Below are 27,611 nucleotides of genomic sequence, written 5' to 3' on the forward strand. Positions count from 1 at the left end.
AAATTAATAAAAATTTTATAAAAAAACGTGAGGGATCTCCTTTCCTTGGTTAGACTGCTAGTTGTTTGCAAATTGGCTATGGTACTATGCATAGCGCACATTGGTCCGTACTATGGATCAATATGTTCGTTTTCAAAATCCAAACAGTCGATATGAACTGTTCAAAATGATCACCATATAAAAATGTATGTAGAGACTAAATTTTACTTTTTTTAGAATTTTTTTCACTATTTTATTTAGATAGGTTGACATCACTACTTTTAAATGCTCAAGAATCTTTAGATCAAGTGATTTTTTACCTATTTAAAAAATAGTAAAAAAAATCTAAAAAAAATGTAAAATTTGATCTGCATGTACATTTTCATATGGAAATCATGTTGAACGGTACAGATCGCTCATTTGGACTTTGCAAGCAAAAAAATTGATCCATAGTATGGACCAATCAGCACTATGCATCACTTAAATAAAAATGTATTTAAATAAATAAATAAACAACATAAAAACTAAAGACCTGAGAGTGAGGTGTATTGGCTAGTGCCATCTGCTGTTGCTGAAACTGGTACCAATGCTGCTGTTGTTGCTGTTGAACTTGCATCGACTGCTGCAAATACATCTGGTATACATTTGCTGGTAATACATAATCTGTTGCTTCTCCTGTAAAGAGTTGTTGCTAGGCGAGGAATGATCTGACTGCAACTGATTTTGCTGTAAAACCTGTTGCTGTAACTGATGTTGCTGTAACTGGAGGCAATAGTACATCTGTTGTAGTTGGTTTTGGTTGTGTTGCCACACCTGAGATGCACACACTTGCCCTGATTATACGCCTCCATTCTACCATTTTTTTTTTGTTAGTTCAACTGAATTCAGTTTATATGAGTAGGCGTCTTCAATCAAAAAATTACAAGCACCCATTACTAGCATGAGCATTCCCTAAACCCTAAACCCTAAAACCTAAACTCTAGAGATCAGACCAAGGTAATTTCTCCAAGGGCCCTCCAAATTTATTCCTCCTATTGTTCATCACACCTCTCTAAATTTCTAACTCAAATCACTTGTCTAATGAGAACATAATATAGTTTTCACAATAATTTAGATGGAAATTTTTAAATTCACTCTTGTCAACTAAAAAATGAGGGTTATAGGCCGAAGAACTTCTGTTAAATCTAATCGTAAGGAAGCTTTTGTATTAAATTAACCCTTCTCTATTAAAGGATACATGTGATTTTACATTTATGGGTTGTAAAATGAGGGCTATGAGCTATATATTCGCACAAGCAAGCACATGTGACAAATAGACTCTTAAAATAAAAAAATAAAAAAAATGAAAAAATACAAAATGTAGAAAAACACTAACCAAATATTGTGCCAAGGCTCCTGTAGGAAATGTCTGATATGGCGGTTGTGAAGTCTGTATTAGATTATTAGATTTTGCCAGGTCTGGATTCAAAACAGGTCGATCTTGACCCAATTCCACTTCTGACTTCGAGCAATTCAAAGCAGGCCTAATTGGGCTTATTTGCAAAGACTTGTCAGGTTTCCGGTCTATAGTTTCAGATTCTGGATTTGCTCTTACCAGGTCGGTTTTCTCAACATCACTACTATGATCGATACTGTTATTGCTAGTAAAATTATTATCAAGTGCAGGAACAGCAAAGTTGGTTTTTGATTCTGGATTTTGAGTTTCCTTCAGTACTATATTGATTCTGAATTCGGTTGCAAAATCACCTCCTTTTCTCCTAATATGGCCTCATTTTCTCTAGTTTTGCTCTTTTATCGCTAGTGGAATCAGTTAGGCGGAATGCATTTCGGGATTCGTTGGGAAAAAGTACGCAGTGGTGGGCCCACGCCTTCTAGGTTTGTGCGGGTTTTCCATAAAGGTCTACAAACTGTACACAAAAATAAGGTTATCTCAATTATGAGTGTGAGGCTATGGTACTTCGCAAAGCGCACATTGATCCGTACTATGGATCCATATTTTTATTTTCAAAGTCCAAAAGTCGATCCGAACAATTCAACATGATTTTCATATGAAAATGTTCTGGGACATCAAATTTTACATTTTTTTTATAATTTGTTTACTATTTTTTAAAATAAGTAGAAAATCACCTAATTTTAAAATAATGGACCATACAGAAGTAGTGGTTTTCAACCTATCTAAAAAAATAGTAAAACAATTATAAAAAAAAAATGTAAAATCCGTCTTCAACTACATTTTCATATGAAAACAGAGATATGAATCCATAGTACGGACCAATCCATGCTTTATTTAAACAAAAGAATAATCAGTTAATTGCATATTTATAAAAAAGGGCACTCACATCAAAAAACAACATAGAGATCTCTTAACGTTCTTCATAACACAAAGGTGTAGATTCATCGGTTTGAGGTTCTATCACATTAGATATTATCAAATCTAAAATCGGTATCTGACTGGTCCCACCATGGATCATCTCAAATTGAATCAACTCCTACAAGTTTCAATAATCATTACTTGGAAAAATTTACAGATGAAAATATAGTAATAATTTATTTAAAGTTACAAATCTTTGATTAGAGAATTGCATGGCATTTGTTTAATCCCCCTAAGAAAGACTTGTCTAGCCGCATCCCTACTACCAGTTGCCTATAAAAACAAATATTTGCAAGAAATATAATTCAGAACAGATAGTAAAAGAGAAGATTTCAAATGAATTGATTGTTAAGGGGATGTATTAAAATATTATAATTTCTGTCATACCTAATTATTTTATGATTTTAATTTTAAATTTTAATTATAATTATTTTCCAATGTGGAGGCATGATTGGGGCATTACAGTTTTCAAAGCAGCTGAATCCTCAAAGTTAAATATTTTCTTGTATCATACCGCAAATGTGAATTGTGCAAAGTTAATGTAAAGACTTGAAGCAACTTTAACATTCTTTTGCTCTACACATCATATTCAATTTCATTCTCATATAACTCGAAAGCACCCTGTTGGGAATTTTAAAAATAATACCAGTTGAGAGAAATGCCTATTGTATAATCAACCAATTTGAGAGAGATGGGTAATATAAGCACCGTACCAGTTGGTACCGAAAAGTTCAAATGTCAAAATGCACAAGCCAAATCAAGATAATATGAGATCAAGCACAATCACAAAAGACACCAGATTTACGTGGAAAACCCTCTCAACTTGGAGGGTAAAAAACCACGGGGCACACCGGCAAATTTCACTATACCAACAAGAAACGGGTACAATTGTTCTTCTCAAGTTTAAGCCCTAAACTGAGGTATACACACAATAATAATGAGAAAAACCAAGAGATAACGAATTAGAAAGAAATATCCTTTCAAGCTTCCAATTTCATTCAAACCCGAGCAAACCCTAGATTTGAGAAAACGAGAAATTCCCCTCTTACAAACAAGAAGAAAGTCGATCAAGGTAGTGAAATCGAAGAGACTAGCTTGCTCTTCGTTTTCTTCTTCTTCTCCACCTCCTCTTTCTCTCTCCTTCTTCTTCTTCTCTCTCTTTTCTTCTTTCCGTCTCCTCTCTGTGTTTTTCCCCTTTCTCTCTGTGTCTCACGCGAAACAGCCAACCAGCACCCTTTTTTTTTTCTTTTTGTTTCTTCTGTTGCCTATTGGGCTGGACCCAACAACGGCCCAACAATCTCCCCCTCCAGCCCACGGAGAGAGGCACGCCAATCTTCAAGTCATCACTTGGTATTCATGCCGACAAGCCGGCAACAAGGCTCAAGCTTGTCTTTCGGAACTATCTTCGTCAACATGTCTGACGGGTTCTTATTCGTGTGGATTTTCTTCAGCTTCATCTGCTGATTTTCTATTACATCTCTTAACCAATGAAATCTCACATCAATATGCTTAGTTCTGGAATGATATGTAGCATTCTTGCTCAAATCTATAGCACTCTGACTATCACAGAAAACAATTGCATCTTCCTGTTGCATACCAAGCTCTAGGAGAAATCTAACCAACCACAATAGCTCCTTACCAGCCTCAGTTGCTGCAATGTATTCTGCTTCTGTGGTTGACAAAGCCACACATTTCTGCAATTTAGACTGCCATGACACGGCTCCCCCTGCAAAAGTAAACACATAACCCGAAGTGGATTTTCTGTGATCCAGATCTCCAGCCATATCAGCATCTGTGTAACCTTCTAACACAGGTTCACCATTTCCAAAACTCAAACACAAATTGGAAGTGCCTCTTAGATATCTAAGAATCCACTTCACTGCTTCCCAATGTTGTTTTCCTGGATTAGAGAGAAATCTGCTTACCACACCGACTGCATGAGCTATATCTGGCCTGGTGCAAACCATCGCATACATCAAACTCCCTACAGCTGAGGAGTATGGTACACTTGACATTTCATCCTTTTCTTTCTCCGTTGATGGACACAGCTTCTTGCTCAATTTCAAATGGCTAGGAAGTGGACAGCTTACTTCCTTTGCTCCTTGCATGTTGAATCTCTCAAGCACCCTTTCAATGTACTTCTCTTGTGACAACCAAAGTCTCTTGGCCTTTCTGTCACGAGTAATCTGCATGCCCAATATCTGACGTGCTTGGCCCATGTCCTTCATGTCAAATGACTTGGACATCTCCTTCTTCAACACGGCAATCATCTGAGCATCATGTCCTGCAATCAACATATCATCAACATAAAGCAAAAGGATTAGAAATTTTTCATTAGAAAATCTTTTGAAGTAAACACATGGATCTGCCTTGGTTCTATGGTACCCATGACTCATCATAAAAGAGTCAAACTTCTTGTACCACTGTCTTGGAGCTTGTTTCAAACCATACACTAGTGGAAAAACATGAATCAGGATCGGCCTATCTGGATCGGTTATATGAAACAACCGATACTAATACCTATCTGGATCGGTTTTCTGAACAAAACCGATCCTAAAAACTAGTTAGATCGGGTTTTTTAGTCAACCGATCCAAATTTGTGAACTATCAGGATCGGTTGTTCTAAAAAACCGATCCTGATACTATCAGGATCAGTTGTTCTAAAAAACCGATCCTAATAGTTAAACTATTAGGATCGGTTGTTTAGAACAACTGATCCTGATACAATTTTTTTTTCAAAATTGGTTCTGCAAAAAAAAAAAAAAATCTGGGTCGGTTTTTTATTAAAAACCGACCCTATTTTTTTTTTTTTTTTTTTTTTTTTTTTTTTTTTTTTTTTTTGCAGAAATTTTTTTGAAAAAAAAAAAATGTATCAGGATCGGTTTTATTGCTAAAAACCGATCCTGATAGTATCTGGATCGGTTTTTAGCAATAAAACCGATCCAGATAGTTTTTTTCTTTTATTTGGAAAATCTTTTCATATGGTTATGTTTAAATAAATATAAAAAATTACATATTAGAAATATAAGTTAATTATTTAATAGAAATTTTAGAAAGCGTGCATTTTTTTTTCTCAATCCAAAATTAATGCATGTATCTAATAATCATGACTCATGAGAGATGAACCATATATATTATACGAGTAAGGCTGGGTGCTATGGATAGCATAGAGGCCTCTATGCTACGGCTCAATATTTCATATTTTAAAATCCAAACAGTCGATCCGAACCGTTCATCTTATTCTCCATATTAATATCTGCTTGGAGACCAAATTTTACATTTTTATGAAATTTTTTACTATTTATTAAGTATTTTACAAAATTGTTGATCCAACGGTGGCTGCACAAAACAGTAAAACCGTTGGATTAGCGATTTTCAAAGTGGCTTAATAAATAGTAAAAAAATTCAGAAAATTATAAAATTTGGTCTCCAAGCAGATATTAATATGGAGAATAAGATGAACGGTTCGGATCGACCGTTTGGATTTTAAAAACTTGAATATTGAGCCGTAGCATAGAGGCCTATATGCTATCCATAGCACCCCAGCCTTACTCATATTATACTTACCACTATATGTATATGAGGCTTACATCATTTGTCATATATATATATATATATATATATATATATATACATTAATTAAAAAAAATGTAAAAGTTTATTGTCTTATTATTAATGATATTTGAGAATCTTAAAGTCATTTTGGTCGTTCTTTTGACGACCAATAACAATTCTAGTATAAAGAGCAACAATATTGGTCGTTGCAAATCTGATCATTTCAAACCGGTCAAAATATACATAGAAATTAATGAATTTGACATTGGTCGTCAATTGTTATAAATCAGAGAGAATCTCCTACATAAAAATCATATAAATAGCCATTGTTAATTTATTAACCCGATAACTGTTGTTTTAATAAGAAAGTTTCTTCCATAAATTATTATTGTAATTATACATATACCACAATATATATCTAAAGATAATCAAATTAAACATATAGCTGAAAAAAAAAAATCCCCTTCCTTCATTTTATTTAAGTGTTGAAATGGAAAATAAAATATATTATATGGCACAAGTCATTGATGCATAACCATATGAAAAGAAAATATATTATATGCACAAGTCATTTGAAAATTAAATAAAATTTTTATTAAATAATTAACTTATATTTCTAATATGTAATTTTTTATATTTATTTAAACATAACCATATGAAAAGATTTTCCAAATAAAAGAAAAAAACTATCTGGATCGGTTTTATTGCTAAAAACCGATCCAGATACTATCAGGATCGGTTTTTAGCAATAAAACCGATCCTGATACAATTTTTTTTTTTCAAAAAAATTTCTGCAAAAAAAAAAAAAAAAAAAAAAAAAAAAAAAAAAATCAGGGTCGGTTTTTAATAAAAAACCGATCCTAATAGTATTAGGATCGGTTTTTTATTAAAAACCGACCCTGATTTTTTTTTTTTTTTTTTTTTTTTTTTTTTTTTTTGCAGAAATTTTTTTGAAAAAAAAAATTGTATCAGGATCGGTTTTTTATAATAAAAAACCGATCCTGATACTATTTTTTTTTCAAAAAAATTAGTATCAGGATCGGTTTTTTTATAAAAACCGATCCTGATACTATTAGGATCGGTTCTTTATAAACAACCGATCCTAATGATAACTTTCTATATAACCAGCTTAGCTAGGGTTCTTCTTATTTTCATTTCGCGCCTCTCATTTTCAATTTAGCGTCTCTGTCTCTGTCTCCGTATCTCCCTCTCAAATCCTCAGTACTCTCTCTCTCTGTCTCCGTCTCTCTCTCTCCTCCGTGTGTCTCTCTATCTTTCTCTCCGTCTCTTCCTCTCAAATCCGAGCATCTCGCACCTCCGGCTCAATTGTGCCAATTTTTTATTTTTTTTATTGTTTCAAAAATGAATTAATGGTGTTTGTATATTGTTTTACAGTTTTGAGGACATCTCTCTCAAGTTACTTAATCATCCGGCCGATCAACTATCATGGTATTAGCTTTATCTAATTTTCTCATTATTATACTTTTAAAACACATTTTTTTGTATTTTTTATTGGAAAATGTTTTTCTATCTAATTGTTACCTTTGTTTTTGTTTTTAGGATTTTTTTTAATCTCAAGTGATGTGATTGCAAAAGAGGTAATTATTGATTTTTTTATTGTTGTGCTTTACATTAATTGCATAATTGTGTATATTGCATAAATGTGTGTTAATTGAAGAAATAGCCCAATTAGTCACTTGTATGTTTGTTAATTAATTTTTTTTTTGGATTTAAATTTATTGTTATAATATGTAATGCTTCACAAAACTTTGTATGAAGTACATGAATTTTTTGTAATAGTTTAAGATGTGTATGATAATTAATTTAGAATGTGTATATGATATTTAATTGATTATTGCTTCTTACTGTGCAAAAAAAAAAAATTTAGGATGCTGGCCAGCAAAATATATATGGAAGCTGGTCAAATAAATAAAAATATTTTTTTTAGCCTCAATAAAACATCAGGATCGGTTTTATATAAAAACCGATCTTGATAGTACGTATCAAGATCGGTTTTTATTCAAAAACCGATCTAGATATGTAATTTTAAAAAAAAAATCGAAAATACTATCAAGATCGGTTTTTATATAAAAACCGATCTTGATATGTAATTTTTAATTAAAAAAAAATTCGAAAAAAATATCAAGATCGGTTTTTATATAAAAACCGATCTTGATAGTACTATCAGGATCGGTTTTTAGCAATAAAACCGATCCTGATACAATTTTAAAAAAAAAAAAAAAAAAAAAAAAAAAAAAAAAAAATCAAGGTCGGTTTTTAATAAAAAACCGATCCTAATACTATTAGGATCGGTTTTTTATTAAAAACCGACCTTGATTTTTTTTTTTTTTTTTTTTTTTTTTTTGCAGAAATTTTTTTGAAAAAAAAAAATTTGTATCAGGATCGGTTTTTTTATAAAAACCGATCTTGATAGTACGTATCTGGATCGGTTCTTAGTCAAAAACCGATCTAGATAACAACTATTAAGATCGGTTTTGTTAAAAAACCGATCCTAATAGTTTCTATTTGGATCGGTTCTTTAAAAAATATAAAACCGATCCTGATAGTATCAGTATCGCCTTCAACAGGATCGGTTGGATTCCGATACTGATATGTGTATATAACCGATCCTGATTCCATATTTTCCACTAGTGATATAGACTCTTCTTCAATTTGCAAACCATGTTCTCTTTCTCTTTTACTTCAAATCCTTCTGGTTGCACCATATAGATCTCTTCTTCCAAGTTACCATGAAGGAATGCAGTTTTTACATCAAGTTGTTCAAGCTCAAGATCTAAGCCAGCTACTAGACCTAACACAGCACGAATGGAGGTCATCTTCACCACTGGTGAGAAAATCTCCTCAAAGTCAATGCCTTGTTTCTGTCCAAAACCCTTCACTACCAGTCGGGCTTTGTACTTCATAAGTTCTCCATTTCCATCTCTCTTTAGCTTGAACACCCATTTGTTTCTCAATGCCTTTCGGCCTTTAGGAAGCTCCACCAGCTCATATGTGCCATTTTCTTGCAATGACTTCATCTCGTCCTTCATTGCATCTTGCCACTTAGCTTTGTCTTTATGAATTTGTGCCTCCTGAAAACTTTCTGGCTCTCCTTCTTCCGTCAATAAGATGTACTCTGAAGAAGGGCATCTTTTAGAAGGTTGGTGCTCTCTTTCGGACCTTCTTACCTGGAGCTCTTCTGGCTCATCTTGATGATGTTGCTCCCCCTGCCCAGGAGCATCATAAATGATCTCATCATCATTACTACCATTCATGTCAGAGGTTTCCTCAGTGGCTTCTTCATTTTGTTCATCTTCATTTGCTGCTGTTGACTGTACAGATGAAGGAATTGGTATGAGTTCTATGGACTCATCAACTCTCTCTGACTTCTTGTTGATTTCCAAATTTATCCCTGTCTGACCCTCGTAGAACTCAACATCTCTGCACCTAACAATTCTCTTCTTTTCTGGGTCCCATAATCTGTACCCAAATTCCTCATTTCCATATCCAACGAAAATACATGGAGTTGTTTTATCATCCAACTTGGATCTGTGCTCCTTTGAAATATGCACATATGCTTTGCATCCAAACACCCTTAGATGAGAGTATGAAACATTCTTCTTGGACCATACTCTTTCTGGTATCTCAAACTTCAAAGGAACAGATGGTGACCTGTTTATGAGATAGCAAGTTGTGCGAACTGCTTCTGCCCAAAACTGTTTCGGCAACTTTGCCATCTTCAGCATGCATCTCACCTTTTCTACAATAGTGCAATTCATTCTCTCAGCCACACCATTGTGTTGTGGGGTTCCAGGTACTGTCTTCTCATGTCGAATCCCATATTTTGCACAATATGCTTTGAACTCTTTGGAGGTATACTCTCCCCCGTTGTCAGAGCGAAGACATTTCAACTTCTTGTCTGTCTCTCTCTCTACCATGACATGGAACTCTTGAAAGCAATTAAATACCTGGTCTTTCGTTCTCAAGAAATAAACCCACACCTTTCTAGATGCATCATCAATGAATGTTAGAAAGTATCGATTGCCACCCAACGACTCCACCTCAAAAGGACCACACACATCAGAATAAACCAAGTCCAACACATTATGTTTCCTTTCTGATGTTTGACTAAAAGAGACTCGATGTTGCTTACCAAAAGGGCAGTAATCGCATAGATCCAGAACCTCGTCTTTGGTCGAGGGGATGTGTGACTTCCTCACCAGAATTCGCAGCCCTTTCTCACTCATGTGGCCAAGGCGTTGATGCCACAGATTCAGAGAGCTTTCAGCTTGTACTGCATTCAATCCATTCTTGAGTACCTTCACATGGGTTCTGTATAGGGAGTGCCACGACTTCCCTCTTGCTACAACCATTGATCCCTTGCTAAGCTTCCATTCTCCACCACCTAGGTAATGCTTGAATCCATCCTTGTCCAATGCATCACCTGATATCAAATTTAGAAGTAAATCAGGAATATGTCGCACATCTTTCAGTGTTAACTGATATCCCAATTCTGTCTGCAAACAAATATCACCAATACCCACAATGCTCGAGTAGCTAGTATTACCCATCTTCACTGTACCAAGGTCTCCAGCCCTGTAAGTCGTGAAGAACTCTTTATTCGGTGTAGCATGATAGCAAGCACCTGTATCAACTATCCACTCAACTCCTTGGTGACCTTCCACATGTAGACATTGTTCCTCTTCACAAGAGAGAATCACTACATCATCTGCAGTTACCGTGGCTGTGATATTTTTGTTGTCATCATCTTTCTTCTGATTTTTGCCCTCATTCTGTAATCTTTTCCAGGCTCTACAATTTCTCTTCATGTGACCTTCTTTACCACAGTGATAACACTGTCTTCCCTTGGATTTTGATCTGCCTTTGGACTTGCTACGGCCTCTTGATTGTTGTCGGTATTCAGCTCTTCCCCTGTTCTCTGTGACTAGGGCCTGTGCACTATTTGTATTAGTTGACTTCCTTCTTGTCTCCTCATTGAACAAGCTGCTAGTAACTATACTCATAGTAACCACACCATTCGGAGCTGCATTACTGATTGTCACAACCAAGGTCTCCCAACTATCGGGCAATGATCCCAAAAGCAACAAGGCCTGTAACTCATCTTCTAAGGTCATCTTCATCACTGACAATTGATTAATCAAGCTCTGGAACTCATTTAAATGCTCAGCAACACTTGTGCCTTCTCTGAATTTCAGATTTACTAACTTTCGGATCAGAAATGCCTTGTTAGCTGCTGTTTTCTGCTCATACAGTGACTCCAGCTTCTTCCAAAACTCATGTGCACTCTTCTCACTCGCTACATGGTGGTACACACTGTCATCGAGCCACTGTCTGATTGTGCCGACCGCTTTTCGGTTCAATTTAGTCCAATCAGCGTCAGCCATATCTTCCGGCTTCGCACTATCTCCTTCAACTGGCTCATACAAGTCCTTTCAATAAAGGATATCCTCCATTTTGGATTTCCAGATCTGCCAGTTGTTATTTGTCAACCTGATCATGGTGCTACTGCCTTCCATCTCAACCTACAAAAGCACTCTCAAAAGAAAAGAAACCTGAGGCTCTGATACCACTTGTTGGGAATTTTAAAAATAATACCAGTTGAGAGAAATGCCTATTGTATAATCAACTAATTTGAGAGAGATGGGTAATATAAGCACCGTACCAGTTGGTACCGAAAAGTTCAAATGTCAAAATGCACAAGCCAAATCAAGATAATATGAGATCAAGCACAATCACAAAAGACACCAGATTTACGTGGAAAACCCTCTCAACTTGGAGGGTAAAAAACCACGGGGCACACCGGCAAATTTCACTATACCAACAAGAAACGGGTACAATTGTTCTTCTCAAGTTTAAGCCCTAAACTGAGGTATACACACAATAATAATGAGAAAAACCAAGAGATAACGAATTAGAAAGAAATATCCTTTCAAGCTTCCAATTTCATTCAAACCCGAGCAAACCCTAGATTTGAGAAAACGAGAAATTCCCCTCTTACAAACAAGAAGAAAGTCGATCAAGGTAGTGAAATCGAAGAGACTAGCTTGCTCTTCGTTTTCTTCTTCTTCTCCACCTCCTCTTTCTCTCTCTCCTTCTTCTTCTTCTCTCTCTTTTCTTCTTTCCGTCTCCTCTCTGTGTTTTTCCCCTTTCTCTCTGTGTCTCACGCGAAACAGCCAACCAGCACCCTTTTTTTTTTCTTTTTGTTTCTTCTGTTGCCTATTGGGCTGGACCCAACAACGGCCCAACAGAAGGCATTGTGCATACCGCAAATGTGAATTGTGCAAAGTTAATGTAAAGACTTGAAGCAACTTTAACATTCTTTTGCTCTACACATCATATTCAATTTCATTCTCATATAACTCGAAAGCACCCTTGATATTTTCCTGATATAATAAAAAATAAGGAAAATAAGTAAAAGAAAATTGATGGAACAGAAAATAAAACAGCAAAAAAGAGAAGTTCTTGGCACAGTAACAGAAGGCATGATAACATCTTTACTTCTTGGTCAAATAAAAAACAAAATAGAGGGAATTAGTAGATATGTTAGAATAGGAGAATAGCGTAATATTTTTCAGATTTTGGGAGGATTAAGGGGAATAATAAGAAGGATCTAAATCTGGAATAGAGGTTTTTTTTTAGCCTAGAGTAGAATAGAGAGGGTTAATACTAGAATAGAGAAGAATTATTTTATAGAATAGAGTTTTTTCTATTTTTAGGAATTTGGACCACTAACTTTAAAAAAAAAATTAAATTAGTTGGAATAACATCCTACCTTGCATTTTTCCAAATTAGCCTTCCGGTAAATATATTTAATATAATTAGAAGAAAAACGGTTGAAATCATGGAGGAGTAATGAGCGAGAACTCGGCGAATCTCCCAACTCCTCTTTCATCATTGCACAGTACATACGTTAAGCTGTCACTTTCTTTCTCAAAATGAGAATTCACAAGAAGAAATTTATCATTCCAAAAAAAAATAAAAAAAAGAGGAAAATTTAAAAATAATTTGACAAAAAAAATGGTACAAATTACAGGTTGATACTTCACACTGTACCGATTTAAATATTACTAGTAAAATTAGTATAAAAAAAAGTATGATAGGGGTTACATATTTACTCACCTAATTCTCTTACAGCAAGTAGCAGAAAAGTGTGATGTGTGTTTGATTCCATATTACTCACTCAATTCCCAAATTAATCCTACTCCCTACTCAACTTCAATTCAAGAAAATCCAGGACACTAACCCTCGTGTAAATCATATTTATATACTTCGAGAAAATAAAATTACCTTCTGGAAGAATGGAGGTGAACGGCCAAGAGCACTATGGGCAATTTCTTTACCACCTTGTGCATGTACAAAATCCATGTACTGAATCCAAAACTCAGGCTAGTTGGCACATGGAATCAAACATCTCTCATAAAGCTTCACCATCTAGCAACAAAAAAAACGAAAAAAAAAAATATATATATATATTTTAGAAATAAGTAATCAACCATAGAGGAGGATTCAAATGCCTCCATTTTTAGTTATTATTGAGGGGTTGCAAACAAAATCTAAAAGAAAAAAAGAACCATCAAGTGGTTTGTCAATATCCACTAATGTGGACTATTTTATATGCATTTTTTTTTTCAAACTCTCAATGCCCATCAAAGTGAAGAGAAAAATGAAGTACATGCACATAAAGAAGAGGCATGATGAACTCATTTAAAACCCCTCAATAACAACTACTACATTTTGATAAAAAAATACCTTCGAAAGGTAACCGCATGCATATTATTTAGAAGTCACATACCCAATCAAAATTATATATAAAAAAAAACTTTTGAGGTATATAATTGGAAATAAAGAGTCACATACCCAATCAAAATCTCCTTATGTCTCAACAAAATCGAGATATCGGTGCCAATTCTCAAGCTGAGAATCATCAAGCAGTTTCACATGAAAATAGTGCCTTGTTATATTGTTCTCATAGCAAATTATATTCTTTTCAATTTCACATGATCTCCTGTACATTTCCTCTCCTGCCCACAAATATTTCTTTATCATGTTAATATCCATTTTGTGACTGTCGGCATCCGTAAAACCTTGAATTACACTCAAAATATCTGAAATTTCAAATTCTTCACTGTTTCTCCATCTTGATTTGACAGTGACACAAGTTCTATGCCTTGAATTGATGCTTCTTCTTCAAGTAGAGAGGCTAGCTTCTTAAAACTGAATCACTTATTTGAAAATAAACAACTCCTTTAGAAAGCAAATAAAATGTAACCTATCTTATAAATGGGACCTTCCAATAAAAAAAAAATTCATGAGACCTACCGAATTTTTGTAAATATTGGCAATTTTGCTCCCAACTATGCCAACTTTTTTGTTTTTGGTAAATATACAGTTTGGAAGCAATTTTGTTGAATTTAATTTTGTTGATTTTTTTTTACTTATGCTTTGTTTGACACATAAGTGTATGCTGTAAACAAACAAACAAAAATGTTGGTATTTACTTTAGCAAATAAAAGAGATTTTGGTCATTACCCAAAAAAAAAAAATTACAGGGTGTAAACTGTAAATACTCCAAAATATCCAAGAAAATAAGAAATGTATATACATAGAATGATATGTACCTTTCATAATATGCATGTAACTTCTTAGTAGGGAATTTGAGGATGAGAATGTAAATATTAGCAAGCCGGCGCCACTGTTTATGAGAACATTCAAACTCTCTGTGTTTATCCCATATCTTGTAGCACAAATAATCCTTTCCAACAAAAGACAAGGCCCTCTCAAATAATAAATTATCTAAAAAATGTAATAAATCAAATAAGGACGCAACAATCGACAAATTTATGCGGTTTAATCTCTCTTATTTCAATTCGACTGATATATATCTTGATATTTATTTCTATGATTATTAAATGTATTTGTGTATGTATTGAGTTTTGAGATTTTGAAATTTAATCTCTCTTATTTTGGTTCAACCAATCAAACTAAAATTTATTTCGGTTTCTTTGGTTCAGTTCCGTTTTTGAAAACCGCATTAAAATTTTGATTTGGCAATTTCAATTTGGTTTTAACCAATCCGATCCAATGAACACTCTTAAGTTAACCATTGTATTTTTTTCCCATTAGTTTACCTTCTAATATCAGATGGATCATTAAATGTGAGAGTACCAAATGTGCAATAATTACACCATAGTTCCACAGAGAAGGTCAAAGCTTGTTCCGCTCTTTCATACACTTGTACTACCACATTGGGCCCACATAGGGGCAACTTATGTGCTCCATCCTTGACCCAAAATACATAGCATAAGCGGAATTCCAGTAGAAATTTATCATAAATTAGGTCTATAGCACCAATATCAATCTGCACATGAAACCAAAGTTTCATAAATTAGGTTTATGCCTATTTTTTTGCTGATATGTTTTTTGTATTTCTGAATTTTTATTTAGTGGGTTAGTAAAGTACTAAAGTGAAGTTACTTGGATTGTTCAAGGATGTTTACTTGTACTAAATAATGCTATCAAGTTTCGGACTTAATAGCATATTTTGCCATTAAAATAGTAAAAAATTGGATGAAGATAAAAAAAAAAATCCAATCTGGTATTACCGGCAAAGAATGCTGAACTTCTCTGATCAGTGAAAACTAATGCATCAAAATCCGTGCTTTCACTATCCAGCATTTCTCTCAGCTTCTCTACAGTATAAACAGAAAACAAGAAAATTAATTAGTATACTGAGTCTAGTGTTGCTTTTACAATACTAGATTGAGGCAAAATGTCAACAATATTTGTCATGTATGCTAATTTGACATCTTTTCAAATACTTATATGGCTTCTATAATTCATATCGATTTTGTAAAACATGCCTATTTAGGTCGATTAATTGGCCGATTAGTTATTGACAGTTATCAAACCGTCACGGATTTTCCCTAATAATTGTTCGATTATTTCTAATTATGTCCAATTATTCCCGAATAATCTCTTGGCGGTATCCTATCCGTCTAACGAGCGCATACTGTTATTTACAACACTGATTCATGTATATAACCAACTCAAAAACCAACCAGGTTGGTTTTAAACAGGGAATCCAAACTCAAAAACCCTTCTTTCATATAAGGGTTGCATATGGAAAAATAAAATGATAAACCAACAAATTGCATTATTTCTATCCTAAAAAAATAAATATTTGACATAGTTACTTAAGTATTTAATTATTTTTTCTTCTTCAAATCACATAAAGTATCAGATTTTTCATCTGTTTCTCTGTCGAAAACTAGAGAAAGAGCAAGAGGAGCGTCTCTTCTTTGTCCTAGACCTGGTCCATATTGGAATTATGAAAGCAAACCCTTAATTTTTGGTGGAATTATTAAAACAGACCCTTAATTTTTGGTGGAATTATTAAAGCATGCCCTTAATTTTGGTGGAATTATGAAAAAACTTCCTTGAAAGATTTTACATAGTGCAAAAAAAATAAAAATCAAAGTAATATAAAGTTCTTATAACTTTGACCACTTGACTCTATACAAAATTTATTTAAAAATTCAAAAAAATTGTATATAGACGCATCACTCGTAGGTAGATGAATTTTAGCGAGTCAGATTCTTCATTTTAAGTTAATCTAATAGTTTTAGAGTTGAATTTACAAAGAAACTTGATGAACTTAAGAACACCCTAGTTCTACTCAATTAACTATGCCAGAGCTTTAAGGGTGAACCAATTCCCTTTAGCTGGCCCCACATAAACATGTCAATAATTGACTTGACTTGACTTGACTTGACTTGATATGACAGAATAATAGGAAGAGTTTGGGTCCTTGCTTCTCTGATCGATACAAGTCGGGTCGAGTCGGACCTATATCTAACCTGATTGGAATGGACTAGATCGACTAGATCCCTTTTCTATTTTTCTCTTTAAAGAAACAAAAATTATTTAAAAAATTAGAAAACATTGAAACAAAATGGATTCTAATATAAGAGAGTCATTTTTAGGGAAGATAATAAAATTTAATACAAAGGGGCTACATTTAATAAATATAATAATCGAGAAAATATATATTAGTGAAAAAATATAGGCAGATTAGTTCTTCCCTGCCCCTCCTCAACTTGGTTAGCCCAAATTTTCTTCTTCAGAGCAGTTTAAAAAAATATATAACGGCCAAGCCCAAAACCACTTCCAGACCTTCAGTGCTGTTTAAAAGGCCAGAAATGGAGTTCGCTGACTCTTAGCCCAAAACCAAATTGAGTTATTTGTTGCTCTCGCTTAGCCCACAACAAATGTGAATTTCAGTAGCTCCTATAAATCTCAAATTGTAAGTGCCTACTAGATCTAGGTTTTTCCATCAATTACACTATTTCTTATTGTAGTTTACAATAATAGTTCATAATTATAGTCATTTTTTACAGTAACAATTAAGAATGTATTCATCGATAGCCTTGCAATTATTATTATTTTTATTATGAAAATTATCAATTATCAAATATAATTAATTTTAATATTGATGTTTACTTTTTTTCTATAAAAACTGTTGGCCTAATTAGATATTTTTAATGTATAAGATGTTTAGCCAAGTAGAAATAATCGGTATTTTATATATTGAAGGCAAATTAGTTTAGATGAAACTAGTTCATGAAATCAATTTAAATTTTCTTGTAATTAACTTTAATTAAAATTTCAATACTTTAAATTAATTACTATTTGATAAGGCCTGTTAATTGCATTGTAATGATAGCAAGTACAAGATCTTCGATCGGTGATTAAATACAGTATAACTTATACATGTTGGCAATCTTATTATTTTGCATTAATTGAGGAAATTCCAACCATACATCCCTCTTATTTTCTCATTGTATGAATCGTATATTCTTATCATCCCCCAAAAGTTTCACGCTGATTTGTTTATTTGCTTATAGCCACAATAAACAGCAGCACCACTAGAGCTGCTGTAGACTACAAAGGCTGTGGTAATGTTATGAATGTGGAGATTCTGTTGCCATGGGTTTAATTTTATTTAGAGAAAAAGTAATGTCTCCCGGGCTACAGTCTCCCAAAAATCTCCGTGTATAAAAACGTTCACTTTTTAGCTTAGTTCTGATGCGTTTTTAACTGCCACAACTGCCATAATTTCAACTGCTATAATTTCAAGTACAATATGTATGTTTATAGAATTATATATGTATGTTTATAGGATAATATGTGTATATGTTTACAGGATAATATGTGTATGTTTACATGATATTATGTGTATGTTCACAGAAGGTGGTCCCCAACAGCTGTCACGCGTTTTCAACAGCTGTCACGCGTTCTTAACACCTGTCACGCGTTTTTAACAATTTTCAAGCGTTTTTATGTTTACAGGATTTGTTGAATTAGTTTATAGGATTTAGTATTGATGTTTACAGGATTTAGTATTGATGTTTACATAATTAGTTGAAAATATCCGGAGATTTTTGGGGGACTGTTAGCTGCTTCCTTTTTTTTATGCTTAATTAATAGAGTTAGTTATGTTTAATAGTTAGTATTATGTTGTAATTAGTGAAGTGGTTAAGAGAATGATAGAAATATAGTTAGAGTTGTTAAGATATTGTTATTAATGGCAGAATTGTAATTAGACAAGATTCTTTATATAAAGCATAGTTGTAATCAAAGAACAATCAAGGAAATGCAATTCCATTTCATATCTCTCTCTTCTATTATCCTTTTAAACTACAGAAAAAAAGGTGACCGACCGTTTCCTTTATTATATTTATTGGGTTTCCTTCCATCCTTTTTCAGGTAGAAGTGGGATTTAACCAAATAATAAACTGAAATAAATTTCGATTAATTTGGTCTTGTTTGAAGCGAACTGACCGTTTGCATGGCACTTTTAAGAACTACTGTATATATGTTTGTGAAGGGTAATAATTAGGAGAATTGAAACCACAACAACCCAACGCAATCCAAATCTGTGCAAAATTTAAGAGTACAATTACAATGATAAAATTGAAAAATCTACAGACAATAGAAAATTAAATATAGCAACCATGGCAAGTATGAAAAGTAGAGCCATCCATCAACAACAAATTAACTCAAAAAGGGAACATACAATCTAGCAACCATGCGTCTCTAGGCAGAGAGGGGATATGCATTATTGTGTGATATCCTCTACTTGCATTTAGTCTCTTTTTATTTTGCGATGTAAAGACTCCTCCTGCGCACAATAATTCATGCAATAATTAATAGTAGATCAATTACAATGAAAAGAAACAACTACGTACCTATTGTTGTTCTACATACTACACATAATAATAAACTTTTTTATTTTTTTATTGTGACGGCATGTAAATATATGAATAACATTTTTTTCCTCTCTTCACTTACGGAGTAAATTAGAAATATCATTGGGTAAGTAAGCACTTTGTTATCTGCACCTTTAAACTAAATTAATAATTCTCAATTGAGGAATGGGGAGGGGCTATTAACAACCGCTCTATTAAGAACACTATGTTTTGGGTTTTGTGAGAAACACAGTTCCCACATAACAAATGTATATAGAGTGAGTCTATGGTACTATGCATATCACGGGTTGTTACCGTGCTACGGCTCTATATTCGAGTTTTCAAATCCTAACGGTCGATCCGAACCGTTCATCTTGTTCTCCATATTAATATGTGTTTGGAGACCAAATTTTACATTTTTTGAAATTTTTGTACTATTTTTTTAGATATTTAGAAAATCACTTGATCTGAAAATTCTGGACCATCCAAAAACAGTGATTTTCAATAAATCTAAAAAAATAGTAAACAAATTTCAAAAAATGTAAAATTTGGTCTCCAAACACATATTAATATGGAGAACAAGATGAACGGTTCGGATCGACCGTTAGGATTTGAAAACTCGAATATAGAGCCGTAGCACGGTGCCAAATCGTAATATGCATAGTACCATAGACTCACTCAATGTATATATTAGAAAAAGGACGGATTGCAGAGTAGGATAAATAAAGTGCTTCTCACATAACAAAAGTAATTGGAGCAATATCACAGAGTTTTATGATGGAATAAAGTGTTCCACTTTTGACTTCAAAAGACTTAAGATTTTGAAGTCAAGCTAGCTACTCTGTTACTGCATTCAGTCTCTATTTGTCTCCTCTTTTTTGCCGTAGGGTACGCGTTTGTATTTTCCAACTCATTATTTCAAAAGTTATATCTTATTAAAGTAAAATAAAGCTAAATCATATTAAAGTAAGATCAAGCTAAATCTTATTAAAGTAAGATAAAGCTAAATCTTACTAAAGTAAGATAAAGCTCATTACTGTGTCGTATTGATATTGGTTTTAATCGTTGGTTCTACGAATTTTCTTAGTGCGTTCAAAAGCCTCCAATAGTGCAAAATGATTCCCAATTCGGGTCCCATGTTCCAACTTTCATAGTCAGTCATCTCCAGCCCAGTGTTCACATGTACAATATAAAATATTTTACTGCTATAAGATGACAAATTGCCAATCCTTTTTTTTGTGTAATAAGATAGAAAGGGGTTAGGCTTCTAATACTATATTTTATTGATAAATTAGACATACAATACAATCAAAAGTGCCAAAAAAGCGTGAATTTTTCAATGAATTTTGAGCATAAGAAATGGAATAAAAGTTTCATCCATCATAATAGTACTTCACCAACCAACTCAAAATTAATAGAATAAAAATTGTCTTTAAATTTCAATTACATCCTCTTCATAATATCAAAATTAGATGAAACAGTTATCTTAAAATTGCAGTTCCATTTCGTCGCAATTTACTGAAATTCTAGACTGGAAATTTCCAAGTCATTTGCAGGTCAACTCCAGAATACAGTTCTGTAATCATTCATCTACCTGATTATAAGAATTGTACTCAGTGGACATCGGATATGAATATTTTTTTTTCGTTCATTTATTATTAGCTTCTTAGAAAAGGACATGGATTTTAAAAAAAGTAGATTGTTGGTCATTATGTATATGAATTAAAAAAAAATGTTCGATCAGATCGACCAATGGACAACATATTTATGTGTGTCTTCATTAACTCACACAACTATAGTTCATGTTGCATGCTCACGCATATAGGATATAAGTCATAAACTCTTAGATTTATGTGAGTTAATGAAGACACACATAAATACATTACTAAAACCATGAAAATAAAGTAAAATAACTGGATAAGCAGACGACAAATTGGCAATCTTATTTTTGTGAAAATAAGAACGGATCAAGCTGCTAATCTTGTATTTTATTGATAAATTAGAATAAATATTACATTTCTGGTAATATTTAACTGACGAACAAAAAAATAAAACAAAAGTTACCTCTAAATATTCGATTTTATCTCTTTACATAATATGAAAATTAGAGCTCCATTTCATAGCAAATTACAGAAATTAGAAAGGTGGGATTGGAATAAAAACATAAGAGATGCGGTCTACTCAAGTCTTTGGCCGACAGGAAAGCAAGAGCACATGTCCTAGAAATTTGCAAGTCATTTCTTGCTTTTAATATTAATCAGGAATCTCAATAAAATCCATCTACATGATTATAAGAATTGTACATGATGGATAAGTCGGATATGAATAAATTTTTTTCATTCATTTATTAGCTTATAAGAAAAGGACACGGATTTCAAAAAACAGCTATGCCTTGTCACATAATTATGCCTATAAGCTATTTCGCATTTCATTTTTAATATTCATAACCCCATAAATTTAGATGTTTAATGATGATTCTGCTGATGGCAAGAAACAAGCAAGAAATTTAGATGTTTCATTTTCAGGTGCACACTAGCACCATTTATTCTTGATTTTGCATAAGAGAAAAAATGACTCCTCTTGTTACCGCACATGTCAATTGCTTTTAAAGTTAGCAATGAAATTAAACAAAGCCCAGATGGATCATTATTGTAGTAGGTACAGCACCACAACAACAATTTCCGTACTATTTATATTTAATGCAACGACTCAAGAGGAAACATTTTGGGGTCAACTTATTTCAAACCATACGTCTCTCTTCCATTATAAGAAGAGCACTCTGTGAGAGAGTAACCCATGACACTCATAACAGAAATCATGGAAAGCGTTCTCACTATTCACCTCCTCTTATGTCTCTTAACCCTATCCTCCTTTTCTCTCGTTGCCATAGCCACTAGTAAAACTGATCTATCAGCACTTCTGTCCTTCAAGTCCCAAATACATGATGACCCATTTGGAGTCCTCTCCTCATGGAACGAGTCACTGCACCACTGTCAATGGCAAGGGATCTTGTGTGGCCAGCTCCATCCAGATAGAGTGACTGCTCTCGTTCTCGACTCCAAACAATTGTCAGGTTATATATCTCCATCTCTAGCAAACCTCTCATTTCTCCAAAGGATGAGTCTCTCCGATAATCAACTGAGAGGAAGCATCCCAGTAGAGATTGGATACTTGGGTAGGCTACGTTTTGTCAACTTGAGTGTGAATTTTCTGGATGGTAGCATTCCATCTACTCTAAGTAATTGTTCAAATCTAGAAGTTATTTCTTTGAGATATAATAATCTCCATGGAACCATTCCATCTAACTTAGCGCAATGCAAAGAACTGAAAAATATCAATCTGGCGAATAACTTCCTCACAGGAGACATACCATTGGAATTCGGTCTCCTCCCACAGCTCGAATTATTAGGACTATTTGTCAATAATCTCACAGGATCAATTCCATCCACCTTGGGCAACCTTAGTAGCCTAAAATATCTTTATCTTCACCAAAATCTTTTTGATGGTGATATTCCGGATAGTTTAGGCAAACTTGCTGATCTATCAGAACTTTACCTTTACAATAATAAGTTCACTGGTTTCATCCCACCTACCTTAGGTAACCATACCAAACTTTCAATTCTCTATCTTCACAAAAATAACATTAGTGGTCACATCCCACCTGGCTTAGGCAACCTTACTAACTTACTGGAACTTTATCTTTATGAAAATAAATTTTATGGTACCATCCCACATACCTTGGGTAATCTTCAAAGTTTAACAGGAATTGATCTTTCCACAAATATGTTAAGTGGATTCATCCCTGATGAACTCGGGAAGCTTCAAAACCTCCAGTTTTTTAACATATATCAGAACAACATTTCAGGCGAAATACCACACTCCCTATACAACATCTCAGCATTGTCTACTATGGAACTTGGTAATAACCAGCTTGATGGAAATCTCCCTTTCGATATGTGCAATGCTTTACCAAACTTGAAAAATCTATACCTCTATATCAATCAACTCCAAGGACGGATCCCACCATCCATATCCAATTGTTCTGCTCTTATTGCTGTTGAATTAGGTGATAATTACTTCAGTGGCGTGATACCATCTAGTTTTGGAGCCTTACAAAATCTTAATTTACTTCATTTAGAATTTAATCAACTAGAGGCCAAAGGACCACATGATTGGAATTTCATGGATGCTTTGACTAATTGTACTCTGTTACAACTTTTACATCTTTCAAACAACCAACTACAAGGAGTTTTACCTAGTTCTATAACAAACCTTTCTAATAGTCTTCTTGAACTCTCACTGGATAGTAACCCAATTTCAGGAAGCATGCCAGCAGAGTTCAGAAAACTCAATAACTTAAACTTCCTTGACCTAAGCAGAATGTTTCTCAGTGGCAGCATTCCAGTAGAAATTGGTAATCTTTCCAAATTGGAAGCATTAGATCTGAGTAATAACATGATTTCAGGCCAAATCCCATCAACATTTTCTAACCTCACCCAAATGACCTTGCTATATCTAGAAAATAATGTATTAGAAGGGGGTATACCACCAGAGTTAAGTAGCATGAAATTATTAATACTCCTGAATTTTTCAAACAATAAGTTGGCAGGTGAAATTCCCAAAGAAATCATGGGTCTTCCTTCTCTTTCCATTAGTTTGGACTTGTCACACAATTATCTAACTGGCATCTTGTCACCAGAAATTGGTTACTTGAAAAACCTACAATCAATTCATCTCTCGAATAACAAGTTAAGTGGAGAGATTCCTAGCACAATTGATGGATGCCAGGAACTTCAATCCCTTTATCTTGATAGCAATCTGTTAAGAGGAACAATTCCATCCAGCTTGAGCAAACTAATAGGGCTGCAAATCCTTGATGTCTCTAACAACTCGTTCTCTGGTCGAGTCCCTGAATTCCTGGCCACAATGAACTTACAATATTTGAATATTTCTTTCAATAATTTCGAGGGGGAATTACCAAAAGAAGGAATTTTCAAGAATGCCAGTGGTCTAGATGTAAGAGGAAATCCAAAGCTTTGTGGTGGAGTACCTCAAATGCATTTGTCACAATGCATTTCCCAACCTTCCACACAGAGACATCACTTTCGAAGAAACTTGGTGCTCATAAGTTCTGTTGGTTCTTTTATTTGCATAACCGCAATCATTTGCTTGTTAGTGATTTATTATAATAGAAAGAACCCTCAAAACAAACCACAATCTGACAAAGGTTTGAAATATGGGTTAGAGCCTGTTTCATACAATGACCTTCTTAGAGCTACTGAAAAATTTTCCCGGACTAATCTAATTGGAAGAGGTTCATTTGGAGAAGTTTACAAAGCCGTTATGAGCTTCGAGAATGTTACAACCGTTGCGGTGAAGGTGTTAAACCTTGAGAAACACAGTGCTTCTAGAAGTTTCTTTTCTGAATGTGAGACATTAAGAAATGTGAGACACCGGAACCTTATAAAAGTGCTGAGTTTGTGCTCTAGCATAGACCACCAAGGTAATGATTTCAAGGCTTTGGTTTTTGAGTTCATGCCAAATGGTAGCTTGGCCACATGGTTGCATCCAAATGCATGTACGGATCGGCCATTCAGAAGCCTTAGCTTCATCCAGAGATTGAACATTGCATTTGATGTTGCGACAGCACTAGATTATCTACATTACCATTTACCTGCACCAATCGTGCATTGTGATCTCAAACCTAGTAATGTACTCTTGGATGATGACATGACTGCACTTGTGAGTGATTTTGGATTAGCGAGGTTTTTGGTTCAACCTGATACCATGTCGTCTCAATCAATGTCAAGCACCAGTGGAATCAAAGGTTCTATTGGCTACATTCCTCCAGGTATATATAGCAAATCTTATTATTTGGGAAGTATTTTTGTTATGTTCGTGGTACAAAATTATTGATAGACTATGTTGAGGTTCAAAGAAAAAAGTTGGCCAAGGCTGTTCCACCATGATTGAGACTTATTTTTATTATCTACCTATACTTTTTTAATTTAATATTTTGGGCTATAAAATTTTAATAAATCATGTGAACCCATGATTTTTGGTAGAGTCACAGTTCACTATGCTTCTGTATTAAATTTAGGGCTGTAACTATTAACTTTTTATTGTCTAGAGTATGGGATGGGAGGTCGGCCATCGGTAGAAGGAGATGTATACAGCTATGGCGTTATTCTGCTTGAGATTTTCACTGGAGTCAGTCCAACTGACGAGAGAATCAGAGATGGTTTAAGCCTTCAGAATCAAGTTGAGATGGCTTTCCCCGACCAAGTCATGGACATAGTCGACCCCAAATTATTCTCTGAAACTGATGGAGAACACAATCTGTATGTTCCTGAAAATGTCTATAGTTGTTTGGTTTCAGTGATTCAATGCGGGCTTATGTGCTCCAAAGAGTATCCAAAAGAACGCATATCTATCAAAGATGTTATCAAGGAGTTGAACTCAGCACGAACAAAGGTGCTTAGGCCATAGATACGGAGAAAAAAGGATTGAAAGACAAAGGTGCTTAGGCCATAGATACAGAGAAAAAAGGATTGAAAGAGAAGAGGAAGGGATACACTAAGTATGTATTATATGTAAAATTTGGATAGCAGTTGTGGTAATTTATGTTGTTGTAGTATATATGTTGTGATAACGAATTGTTCAAAATAATGGCTAAAATTGATATGATTTTTAAAACAATTTTGTAAATTTTCAAATTAATTGAATTGAATCATATTCTAATTGGATGATCAGAATTCCAAACTCAAAAATTATTCAAGAACCTTGGCGGATATGTGTGGGGATGCACCTACTCTCTTCGAGTCTGGATCCTCTGCATTACCTCACCGTTTGAGTTTCAATCCAGACCATCTGATCATAATCCGGATCAATCCATCAAACTTTTAATGCACATTTATCCTTTAAGATTCGTACTAATATGTAATGAACGGATCAAATTCAAACCCAGAAAATAATGTATCTTAGGTGATATGAAATTGTTTCTCTTCTCGGACAGTGCGCCGGTGGCCTGACTTAGAATCAAGGCTTAATAAAGATTCTCAAATCTTAAAACACAACGCTAATTGATGAAGCTTAAAAACTAAAATGCAAGCTGGTTGCTGTCACGTGATTGTCACTAAGATACTTCTCATATGAGAATATGAGAAGTATCTTGAGATGGGCTATGGTGCATTGCAATGCATAGGCCATGGTGTGCATTGGACCATAAATCACCGATTCAAAGTCCAAATGACCGATCCAAACCGTTCATCTTGTTCTCCATATTAATATGTGCTTGGAGACCAAATTTTATATTTTTTGGAATTTTTTTACTATTTATTAAGCCACTTTGAAAATCGCTGATCCAACGGTGACTGTTTGGAACAGTAAAATCAGAAGCCACCGTTGGATCAGCGATTTTCAAAGTGGCTTAATAAATAGTAAAAAAATTCCAAAAAATATAAAATTTGGTCTCCAAGCACATATTAATATGGAGAACAAGATGAACGGTTTGGATCGGTCATTTGGACTTTGAATCGGTGATTTATTATCCAATGCACACCATGGCCTATGCATTGCAATGCACCATAGCCCATCTCAAGATACTTCTCATATTGTTATGATAAAATTTGAAATTACTTTTGTAATTGACATGGTAGGCATATTTTGAGAGAGATATTATCAAAGACAATTTGTTTAACACCAAAATTTAACCCGAAATGTAATATTTAACAATAGTAATTTTAAATTTAACATGTCTTGTGTAATTTGACATGTCATTTGTAAAATTTAACAAAAGTAATTTAACCAAAATTTAACCACAACTTTTGTAATTTAACACCAAAATTTTGAGAGAGATATTGTTTAACCATCATGTAAAATTTAACACTAAGATACTTCTGATATTTTAATGTTAAAATTTGATATTGATGTCTTGTGTTATTCTTATTTAACAGTGCAAATCTGGGAAAATATCTTAACAGAGCAGTTTTAGTTTCATGCAGTGCACTAAGCAAATGCAATGCTGTGTTGATTCTATAGCATGTGGGCTATACAAAGTCAAATCTGCAATGTTAGAAAGCGCAAATTGACACAACTTTTAAATAACACTTTGCATTTTGTTAAATCATCTCCAAAACAAGAAAATATTTTATCAAATTCCTTCTAAACTACAACCGAGTCCATTAGATCTATCAAGATAAAAAAAAAAGCTCAGCAAAAATCTGGGTTAATATATATCTTAACAGAGCAGTTTTGGCTTCATGCATCTCACTAAGCATAAGCAATGCTGTTTTGATTCTATAGCCTGTGCACTGTACAAAGTCTAAACTGCAATGTTAGAAAGCGCAAATTGATACAACTTTTATAACACTATGCAATTTGTTAAATCATCTCGAAAAATAAAATTATATTTCATCAAATTCCATCTAAACTACAAC

At 33.9% G+C, this 27,611-nt stretch overlaps 3 protein-coding genes across 3 annotated transcripts in view; 2 read left to right on the forward strand and 1 right to left on the reverse strand.

Annotated features, from left to right (window-relative positions):
• Positions 1-25,814, forward strand: part of LOC144548967 (receptor kinase-like protein Xa21) — a 30,865-nt gene extending 5,051 nt beyond the window's left edge. The window contains exon 3 of the mRNA XM_078297705.1: positions 25,755-25,814. The gene's annotated coding sequence lies outside the window, so the exon portion shown is untranslated. The remainder of the gene's footprint in view (positions 1-25,754) is intronic.
• Positions 1-27,611, reverse strand: part of LOC144548978 (uncharacterized) — an 80,265-nt gene that overhangs the window by 239 nt on the left and 52,415 nt on the right. The gene's annotated exons all lie outside the window — the stretch shown is intronic.
• Positions 21,883-27,611, forward strand: part of LOC144548961 (receptor kinase-like protein Xa21) — a 42,481-nt gene continuing 36,752 nt past the window's right edge. Inside the window, exons 1-3 of the mRNA XM_078297699.1 lie at positions 21,883-25,024; positions 25,304-25,692; positions 25,734-25,831. Coding sequence (XP_078153825.1) covers positions 21,970-25,024; positions 25,304-25,662 — 3,414 coding nt within the window. The 5' untranslated portion in view covers positions 21,883-21,969 and the 3' untranslated portion in view covers positions 25,663-25,692; positions 25,734-25,831. The remainder of the gene's footprint in view (positions 25,025-25,303; positions 25,693-25,733; positions 25,832-27,611) is intronic.

This window comes from Carex rostrata, chromosome 34, assembly GCF_964058835.1.
Source record: "Carex rostrata chromosome 34, lpCarRost1.2, whole genome shotgun sequence".
Classification (NCBI taxonomy): domain Eukaryota; kingdom Viridiplantae; phylum Streptophyta; class Magnoliopsida; order Poales; family Cyperaceae; genus Carex; species Carex rostrata.